Genomic DNA, 11,441 nt, shown 5'->3' with positions numbered 1-11,441 from the left:
TCTCTCTGACTGATACCCGATCCGAGAAAAATGGCACTATCGGAGCTGATACCCGATATGAATATCGGATCGGCGCATCCCTAATAAAAATTAATATTACAACCAGATAAATAACTTAATTGTAGAAAAAAATTATACAACTATTAGCCTATTAAAAAAAATGTTTTAAGGAATATTCACACAATTTTTCTTCCATGTATTAATTTCAACAGTAAACCTCAGTTTGTTTGCCAAAAAATAAAAGCGTTTAATTTTCATTTGATTTAAAATAAAAAAATAATGTTCTTTTTAGCAGCATCATATGACCCCTTTAATGCCTTCATTTGATTTTCAGAAAAAATAAAACAAGAATTTCTGTGGGGGAAAAAAAAAGAAAAAAAAAAGAAAGAAAAAGTTTGTAGGGCCCTATTGTTCAAACTGCTGAAATTGAGACTTTTGGACTTATTTTTTCATTGAAATAAATGTTTTTGTAATTACAGAGTAAAGTACCGAAAAAAGGTACCGTTAGGTACTGGCACCGAAATTCAGGTACTGATACCGGTACCGTACCTGTTGAAATGTGAACGGTACCCAACCCTATTGATTGAGTGTTCTCTGCGTGACGGTCGGTCTGTGCAAATTGAATGCTGACAGGAGGAGAGTTCTGCTTGACTGGAGACGCGCGATCGACAAACTTTAAACAAGTGATTTCAAATTATGCTGCACTTTATGCATTTGCCCACTGTCATATTAATGTAATTTTCAATGCGTGCTGTATGTAAAATGAGTGTTACCTTGGCTTTATTTGAAAAAAAAAAAAATAAATAAATAATGATTCCCAATGCACACAAACTTCCCAAAATACTGAGTGCCCTGTTGGTTACAGTGTTTACTTCCTTTTTAATTAGATTTTTATTATTTATTTATTTGTGAAAAATGCTTTGTCTTCTAAAGTATGTTTATTTTACACAATTATTTTTAATCCATTTTCAAATGATTTAATGGCTTTATATCGGCCATCGGCCACCATGCTTTCCAAGATATCGGCAATGGCATCGGCTGTCAAAAAACCCATATCGGTCGACCACTAGGCTAATTATTTGTTCCATCATATTTCTTTTTCTGTCTTTTTACAGTGTTGCGCGTTATAACCAATCATACAATCAGAAACATTCAGATGATTCATCGATGAAACAGCATAGTTTTCGTGGTTAAGGCTAGAAGGGATACAGCTGTGATTCTGGGTATGCGCACATTATAGCGTAATTTCTGTCTCGCTGAACAACAATAATTACTAGGGCTGGGTTGTAACACAAATTTCACGATTCGATTCGATTCTCATTCACAAACTTGCGATTCGATTCGATTACCAATTCGATTAGCTTCAATATCGATTATTTTGGATATATATAAGGTACAGTACATGCCAAATTTTCTCAAGGAAAAAATAAATCTCTCAACTAATGCTGTAAAATATACATGAGAATCAGTTGGTGCGACATTACTATAATATTGAAGGTTAAAACTGACTGATTTGTTAAAATTACACTTAATGAAGTTTTTAAAATAAGTTAAAATTACATAATAATATTTCTACTTCAATTTGTTTTTTTGAAATATAAACATAATTGTGGCTGTCATAAAAACTTGATGGATTTATTCAAACATTAATTAAACATTGAAGAACAGTAAAAATGATAATGAATATGTTATATGGTGCACATATTTAGCAAAATGCCCCTCTCTGCAGTTTTAATTTTCTAGCTGACAGCGATCTGTCACTTCACGTTAAACAGCGCCAAAACTGCATTTATTGTTTGAATACTGCAATACAATGGACAGAATTTGAAATCTGATACTTTGTTTCATTTTAAAAGTACCAAAGCACAATGCTTATTGCGATATCTTGGATGGGATGTGCACTTCAACGTTCCGTCCATTAACTGAAAACAGGCTAGACTAATCGATTCTTGGGATTTAAGAATCGATATCGTTCCGTAAAAATGAGAATCGATTAATATCGAGATATCAATATTTTTTACCCAGCCCTAATAATTACTGTACTTGCATTATTGTAAGGGGTAGGTTTAGGGATGGGGTAGGTGTAGACATTGTTAAAACACAATCTAACAGGTAGAAAATGTCATTTATTGTTGGTTTATCCCTTCTAGCAAAGTTTTGTTGTTCTGTTTTGTTGTCTGTACTCATAAGTACAGACAAATGATGTCTTTTAAAAAGCAGAGACTTAAAGACTTCTTAACACTATTGACAATGTCAAGAAAGATTCATTCAGGTTTTAATTAGTTCTGGACGAAATGTGTTCTTAACAACCCTCCTCATGAAAACTATTCGGTTAACAATCTGGAAGAGACTTCAGCTCTGTTATGGATTTAAAGCAATACTGAATTACTTTCCATCAACAAGAAACATCAATCTTGTTTCAAAAGTCAAACAATAATTAAGACTCCTGTTTTCTCAATCTCAAATAAAAGCACTAATGAATGCTTATACAAAAAGTCCAAAATATAGCATGTTGACTTACTAACTTTGGAGAAAACATGTATTTTTACTATGCTGCATTATATATTTGTGTTGGGGGCTATTACGGTTTACTGGATGTAAAAATGTGACACTGCTGAGCGCTGCCACAGCAAAAAATCATATTCCCCAAAGATTAAAGCTGCCTGAGGAATTCTGTGTAATTACAGAAACTGCTGCAGGGCTTTTACTCTTATCATCTTTTATCATGGACTCTGTCATAATTTCAAGCATTATAGATTCACATTCTTCTACTGGCTTCATGGTTTATCACATCAGTTTGGGAAGAAGACCCAACATATAGTTTGCCACATAATTTCAATAAAAGACTTGATATTGAAAACACACACCAGAAAGCTTAATGGCAAGTGCATAATTAATGCCTCACTACAGTATGTTGAATTCCATACATGTGTTTCATAGCGTTTGGAACAACCGTTTACAGACTCATGTGGTCCGAGTTCTGATGAAGCATCTCCCTTTTCTTCCCACCAGTCTGTAGTTCACAGATGTTAAAGTTACAAATGTACTGTAGGCTAGCTCTTGTTCCTGTTACTCTTGTTCCTTTTATCACATTGGACGTGCGATTTCTGTCCTAAATTTGTTAATCAGATCATTCTTTTCTCATGATGGCAAATCATCAGCTCAAATTTTTAAAACACCATCTGATATCAGTTTATTGAACAACAAATAATTCAACACCAAGATGCCCTTGGGATACACATACGGTTTTACTGATTAGGCTCATTTACCACAAGGGCAAAGTTCTTCAACTCATAAGGGAGACAAAATTATCCATGGTTCTGTAAGTATTTCCCCCCTTTCATTTTCCCCAATGGGATTTCAGAAAAATTTCTAATAAAGATGGCAATCAACTCAGAAACAATGGTACATTATAAGACTATTGACTTAATGTCTTTAAGTATACATATAATTATTTCACATATCTAAAAATGGCTAAATATTATACAATTATATGCTCAACTCTATGTTATTTGCAATGCTTTATGGTGGGTGGTCACTGCTGAGGTCTTCTCATTTCCACAGAAACAATGACTTCTCTGATTGGTGGATCTCTCTTTTAGTTTATGTGTAGTGTAGTTTTTTTAGTGGAAATTAAACAATTCAAATTTTAAAAAGGTTTGGATCACACTAACTTGCAGAGACTACAGAAGCATACCACTGCTAACAAGCTTGGAAAAATGGCAGGTCTGTCTATAAAGATTAATAGGTTATTGCTAACTGAGAAAATGAATGGGATGTTTCACCCAGAACCTTTGTGTTCTATAAAGTTTAATACACTTGTATTAAACCCAGAACATTCTAAACAATTTTCAAGACTTAAGACAGTTTGGAAAAAGAAATAAAGACCTTGTTATTTCCGTACTTATCAGGTTGAAAGAAGGTAGAGAACAGAAGACTAGGCAAAACAGATTTTGATAAAGCCAGCACCATCCTTTTAGTTTTAAGATTAGCGTCAACATTTGGGGTGCAAATAGTTGAAAAGAACCAATTTGCCCAAGCCACTACCCAAATGGCACCATTTGTTTGAAAACACATGGAAATGGATCATGACTAAGAGTTCTGGTATTGTCAGCTGAATGTACAGTATTATCAGGGTGTTTAAAAATGAGGACATTATTCATACAGGTTTTTATAAACTGGTCAAACATGTTTAAATAGATCTGTTCTCTTCATCACACCTTTGATCTAATCAACAAACTTATCCCAATAAGCACATCAGTTCTAATCTCATATGTAGTCCGTAGTATCTAATTAGCGTATTCATCTGACCAATTCTCAATACATCATGCAACCGTATTTGACATAATTCAGAGGACTGATGTGACTGAATACTTCAAGTATATTCACGCAGCATAAACATGAAATATGTACTGATCACTCCACAACACCCGTTTAAAAGGCTGTGAATAACCTAAACCAGTGTTCCTCAAATCTTGCCCTGGAGTTTAGCTCCAGCCCTTATCAAGCTCACCTACCTCTGATTTTCTAATGATCCTGAAGACATTGATTAGCTTGCTCAGGTGTGTTTGATTTGGGTTACAGCTAAACTCTGCAGGAAAGTGGATCTCGTGGGCCAGATTTGAGGATCCCTGACCTAAACCATACTTAGCTAAATCATTAGATTGAATGTCAATCCATCAAACAAGCCAACAAGTGACATTGGACTTTCTTTATGGGAAATGATAAGCCATGTTCATTCTATTTACTATAATTCATAACATAGCCTTAAAACTAAAGAATGATCTAACTGGAAATGAAACCAAGCAAAGGCGAACAAAACACAAGAGTGCTGGATGGCTAGTTCTGATCCAAGCAGGTTGAACACTCTGCAAGAGTAGCAAGTGAAATACACAGGTCCTGCTGGAAAGTGGGTGAAAAAGTTCCTGAATGCTGAATGCAACATCCTGGACCGAGCTGACTCTCAGCTGTCCTGTTGTGTCCATCACACCCCAAAGACCTCATGGCTAGCAGCTAGCTTGTTGAAATATCGCTCTCCAAAGTGCCTTTCCTTCCCTCCCCCGCCTCATCCACTGCCTCCACCAGCATCTCTCCACACTAAACTCTGCAAACTAACAACCAGTCCAGGACCACACTGGCTCCACGCTAGCCCAAACTACTAGTTTACTTTGTTAGCATGCAACCCTACCGACGTAGTTCTAACTAGTATGAGAGCGAGTAAGTCAGTTGTTAAGACTATTCGCTAGTGCAGTCCACACGAGCCTCGGGACGCGTCGTATATGTGCAACTATACACAAATATAATCGATTAACTGCGTCTAAACGAACACGAACGGTAAAAACGGCGACATTCACCTCGTAGAGTTCCTCCGTAGCCATCATGTCACGATAATCTTCGACGTTGTGGCAATCCGTGAGGATTGTAGACACTTTTTTTCCTCCAGTTGCAGTTGTCTTTTTGGCCTCTCCTCCTTTTTCAGTTGGTCGGGTGAGATGTGCTTGACCCGCACCGAGGATCTCTTTGCGGTCTAGTTCTCGCACTCAACGTCTATCCAACAACATTATAGTTAGAATAAAGCGTTTCATTCCAGATTAAGTCCAAACGAGTACTTTTGTCGGTCCAGGCGGCGGTTTTAGAGAGTGTTACCGTAAACTAGTCTGTAGGCAGTGCTGATTACGCGCTCGCCTGCTCTCAGTTCTGCCACACAGGAAGTCTCAATCGAACGCAGATTAGAGTCGAGATGAGTTAGTTTGCACTGCCTGCAACCCTCGTGATAGAGCTGTGGACGACGGTCATCTGTGTTTTGCAAATCTTTATCGGTGTTGATTTTGAGTGTTGGTCTAATGGAACATAACTGACGTAAATCCGCGATAGTTCAAACAATAATTCATAGTGTTAAGCGCCAGGTGAGTGTAGCCCATAACTGTCTAAAACATTTCCATGAAGTCCGTGCACGCACATGAAGTTTTTTTTTTTATTATTTTTTTACTTTTACAGATGTAAATGTCTTATTTTATTACTTATTTGATTCTTTTTATTACATATTTAATAGTAGAGATTAATAAAATTTAATTATTGAGCAATATGGACAGCCCAAATCAAGCTGTTAATTATTTTTTAATTTATATATGGTCAAGTTGGACTTTAAAAGATGCCAAAGATCCGATCTGAACATTAGGTAAGGAATAATGACAAAAACAGACAGGATGATCGGCCTCACTATTCCTTGGCTACTATCAATAAATCAGTGAAATAATTGAAATTAGTTGAAATTGTGATTGTTGTTTCCAAGAGGAGAGTTATACAGCGTTATACAAAGGTATTTAGCCGCTAAATGTCATTTTTGACAATCAGAATAAAATATTATAGAGAGCCATGTACTGTAAATTCAATGTTTCCTTTCCATTTTACACATGTACTGTAAATTCTCCAACAACTTTGTGAAGTAGGCTACTGGAACTGCTTAATCAAATAAGTAAAACTTTCAATTTCTTTCAGAAGACCTCAGAAAATAAAGGACTGCAAAATTGAAACAATCATGAGGTATGTTCAATAATCAGAAAACAAACTCAGAAAGTTTGGGGAACACCATAAAGATAAAAACAGTAGTATTCAGATAAACGTCCTCTTGGTAAAGTAGCATAAAGGCATTAAGTAATGTTAAAATAGAAATATGAAATTCGAATGCATTTTCCAGGTTTTGGTTGTTTTTATATTAACCAAATAATCAAATTTATGTCTCAAGTACATACATAGTCACAAACCTGTTATTCTTGCATCTTTCCTTGCGGACGTGGGAGTTAAATGGTATTTTTTAATGGAGTGGTGTTGTCAACTGAACGGAGAATAGTTCAGCAGATGCCAAAAGAGAACAAGGAAGTAGGTGAAAGAGCAGAGTAGAAATGTTACAATACACTTTTCAATGGTCCCCTTCAGTATTATTTGATCTTTACTAATGTTTGGTGGTATTACAGTGGTTAAGATGAAGCTACAGTACATGCCTTTTATGGGGAGCATTATTCCAGTCTTGGGTCTTTTACCAGGACTAGTATTTGTTTGTTTTAAATCTGTATAGCTTTTATTCAGTTTAGGGATCAGTGCCACAAGGGCTCCAATCACCACCACAATGGGTTCTGACTGTTCACATGTTGTAGTCTGACATTTGTCTGTGTTGATTTTTGTTAAGTCTTTTGTGTTTTTCCTTAGTCCTGCCATTTCCAGCCAATGGTAAGATTTCCCACATTCAGTCATCACTTTTATCTGGCAGTAGCATGCATGGCTGTAGTTTGAGCCTCAGACAGCACGCCCATTGTTGTTTACGCTGAATGACAACAGCTTTTCAAAACTGCAAGATCCAATCTTATTAATGGCTTTGATTCGGTTTTAGGGAGACATGGTACCATTCTGCTATGATGAGCACTTATGAGGACGAACATGAAAGTTTATTAGATACATCACTTTAAATCTTTGAGACATATTCAAAATTTTGTTAGTTTACAACTACCTAATTTCTCAACGCACTCTGTCTTTGTGTATTTCTGTGTACGCTTATCTTGTACAAGATATGCCTTAGTGCTTCTATCCTTGAGGGCCAGTCTGGTGGGATAATAAAATATTATGAATGGTTGTTAATAATACCTGTTGAGTAATTTAAAGATTATTTATTTGGATATGGAAAATGGATAATGGAAAAATGGATAATGCTGTACAGACGACATCTTGCCCAGATAGCAAAATTCCTAAAGGTCCAGATCGGGCCCACATACCACGTGGAATGATAGCAATTGGGCGGTCCGCTCCTGTTTGCCAGATTTGGGCCACAAGCAAGTCAAAAGAAGGCCCAATGTCAGCCATGAATAAACCAAATAAAGCAGAACTGGCCCAAATTGATTTGAATTCTGGCCCAGATCCAACACCTTTTTCCGGCCCACATACTGTGAAGAATGATGACACTTGGGCGATCCACTCCTGTTTGCCAAATTTGGGCCACAAGCAAGCCAAAGGAAGGCCCAATGTAAGCCATGAATAAACCAAATAAAGCAGAGCTAGCCCAAATCTGGGCCACATTGATTTTAATTCTGGCCCAGATCCAACACCTTTTTCCGGCCCACATACTGTGAAGAATGATGACACTTGGGCGATCCACTCCTGTTTGCCAAATTTGGGCCACAAGCAAGCCAAAGGAAGGCCCAATGTAAGCCATGAATAAACCAAATAAAGCAGAGCTAGCCCAAATCTGGGCCACATTGATTTTAATTCTGGCCCAGATCCAACACCTTTTTCCGGCCCACATACTGTGAAGAATGATGACACTTGGGCGATCCACTCCTGTTTGCCAAATTTGGGCCACAAGCAAGCCAAAGGAAGGCCCAATGTAAGCCATGAATAAACCAAATAAAGCAGAGCTAGCCCAAATCTGGGCCACATTGATTTTAATTCTGGCCCAGATCCAACAGCTTGCACATGCTGTATGGAATGGTGGCATTTTGGCAGTGGTTCAAAAGCAGGCCACTACACAGCCACATTTGAGCTAATAATGAACTAAATAAACCATAAATGTACATTATCTGGGCCACACTAAGCCTTAAATGAGTTATGCATCAACAATACTCAACATTGTAAAGAGAAATTTTAAAATGTCCTCCATAAATGTTCAAATAAGTTCCAGAAATGTGTCCTACTTAATAAAATGATCCAGACCCAAGTTTTGCACAAGCAGAAATTAAAATGTCACAGATAAATATTCAAAGACACATTCCAATACTTTAAAACTGTTCTTCACAAGTTTGAACTTAAATGCTTCTCACTCAGACTCTACATACACACTGTAAAAAATGACCGTGAATTTAACGGTAAAAGACTGTAAAAATGCTACAGTAAAAACCTGTTAAATGGTTAACGGTAAATTCCCCTACTATATACGGTGAAAAACTGTATTGGACATTACATGTATTGGACATTAATTTTACGGTAGTATACCGTTTTTGGAAGTGAAAAAGACATTAAATTGACATTCCCAGAATTCCCTGCGTTACATTTCAAATTTGATGTTTTTTTGTTGAAATAACTATGCTTCTTATTAGTTCTTTCTTATCAGTTTTGTATATTAGGGTTGTGTGTTACACCTAATGTTGTTAAATTAATGTTTATTGCATTATTTCAGTTTCATGTGTGTTACCATGATGGTGTTTAGTGTTTGTGTGAATGACACTGTGCACCTTCTATATATGTTTTTATTTAAAAGCTGCTTGTGATGGGCTTTGGTTCATCATGTGACTTTCTCATCACCGCCTGCATTTGGTGGTTATCAGTGTATTACAAAGGTACAAAACAGATTTCAGTACTTCAATAGGTTGGTATATTAACATTATATCAGTTAATGAAATTACAGTATTTAACTGTAAATTTAAGTTAAAACCTAAAACATTGCTACCGTATTTTTTACGGTAAAATTCTGGCAACCACAGCTGCCGTTTTTTTACCGTAAATTTTACGGAATTTTTGTTACAGTGCACAGTGAGTCTGTGAGTGTCATAGCTACGCTACGTTAAAGTGTGCATGACAAAGATGAAAGGTTATATAGCATAAATCATAAATCCAAACACAATGTAGCACAGCAACATTTAAGAAATGTAGATGTAACATACATGAACTTAAGTACTCAGACCAAACAAGGATAATTAACTAGGCACACCTGAACAGAATAATACAATCAATACAACCAGGGAAATGGTGCAAAAAGTAAACAAAGTCCAAATTAAGAGAAACTGTGACAGTAAGAGTACAATCATTATAGTGCACTTCTGTTTTTATGCTGCACAGTACACATATAAAAAAAACTGCCATTAAAAGCATGTTTCAAAAAATAAATTGCTGTGTATGTAGCCTTCTTAAGACTCACATCTAGATCACCCTGCATCAGTTAACTGTGTTGCATCCTACTAAAAGTAGCCAAATTCTATTAGGCCATATTTACAGTTTCAAGCTTCCATTTCAATTAGCCAGTGTCAAGTGTTACATCCAAGAAGTGGCCTCACTTGTCAAGTGTTACAACCAGAACTGGTCCTCATCTGTTTTATAATATATAGGGCATATTTGCCATGTCAAATGTGGGACAAGTTGGCTTACACACTGATTAGCCAATGCTGACTGTGCCGTATATTTGCCAAAAGTGGCCCAAATTGTTATTAATTATTTGGGCAATATTTGTCATTTTATATACGGGCCACATTTGCGGCATCATATAAGGGCCACTTTAGGCTCACAGCCACATTAGCCAGTGCTCACTGTGACATATCTTTGCCAAAACTGGCCCAGATATGTTTTAACATACCTGGGCAACATTAGTGGCATCATATAATGGCCACTTTAGACTCACAGCCACATTAGCCAGTGCTCACTGTGACATATCTTTGCCAAAACTGGCCCAGATATGCTTTAGGATAACTGGGCCACAGTTGTGGCATCATATGCGGGCCACTTTAGGCTCACAGCTACATTAGCCAGTGCTCACTGTGCCATGTCTTTGCCAAAACTCGCTTAAATATGTTTGAGGATAACTGGGCCACATTTGCGGCATCATATAAGCACCACTTTAGGCTCACAGCCACATTTGCCAATTCTCACTGAGCTATATCTTTGCCAAAACTGGCCCAGATATGTTTTAACATACCTGGGCAACATTAGTTGCATCATATAATGGCTATTTCTGCTGTTTTACATATGGGCCACTTCAGGCTTACATCCATTTTGTCCGGGCCATAAGAAGGCCAGCAGTGCCATTTCATTGCCTTAAGTGGCCCACATCCGCATGCTATCTGGGTGGAATTTTTCAGTTTTTCCATCTGTCTGTACTTGCCTCTAGCATTTACTTTGTTTCTTTTTATCTTGCATCAACATCACAATGAATGGGGAGACAGAGGCTAGTTGTCACACTTTTTACTCCAGTTAATGTTTCTCAGAGTATGTTAACTCACAGTTTTAGACACTTTTATCCACAGTGACGGACAAATACGAACTAAGCAATAAACCAAGGGCGTAACAAGTCAAGTCACCCCTATTTCTATAGAGCTTTATAGAATGCAGATTGTGTCAAAGCAGCTTCACAGTGATAAACAGGAAAATAGTAGAATAATTTATGGAAACTCAACTATGGAGACAGATTCTATAGCTTGAGTCAGTAGTGTTGGTTCAGTTCAAATAGGGCTGCACAGTGTACCATAACATAATAGTAATGTTACCATACCAAATTCTAAAAAGCCCCAGAGTGTTACTGCACTGATGCTGAAGCATAAGGGTTTTATGTGCAAAAAGGCTGTTTAATTTGTCGGATGATCACAGAGGTTATGTTTTTTTCTCAGATGTTTTTTAAAGACTGCAGTGGATTGGTGTTGGAGTTTTGCTAAATGTGAACAGAGAAACTATGATAAAAAAATTATTAA

At 36.8% G+C, this 11,441-nt stretch overlaps 1 protein-coding gene across 1 annotated transcript in view; it reads right to left on the bottom strand.

Annotated features, from left to right (window-relative positions):
* cdyl (chromodomain protein, Y-like) overlaps positions 1-5,530 on the bottom strand; it is a 32,703-nt gene extending 27,173 nt beyond the window's left edge. Inside the window, exon 1 of the mRNA XM_016272319.1 lies at positions 5,355-5,530. Coding sequence (XP_016127805.1) covers positions 5,355-5,381 — 27 coding nt within the window. The 5' untranslated portion in view covers positions 5,382-5,530. The remainder of the gene's footprint in view (positions 1-5,354) is intronic.
* Between the last annotated feature and the right edge of the window lie 5,911 nt (positions 5,531-11,441).

The sequence above is a fragment of the Sinocyclocheilus grahami genome, unplaced genomic scaffold (genome assembly GCF_001515645.1).
Source record: "Sinocyclocheilus grahami isolate Dianchi unplaced genomic scaffold, SAMN03320097.WGS_v1.1 scaffold5.1, whole genome shotgun sequence".
In the NCBI taxonomy this organism is placed as follows: domain Eukaryota; kingdom Metazoa; phylum Chordata; class Actinopteri; order Cypriniformes; family Cyprinidae; genus Sinocyclocheilus; species Sinocyclocheilus grahami.
This window is presented reverse-complemented; position numbering and strand designations above follow the sequence as displayed.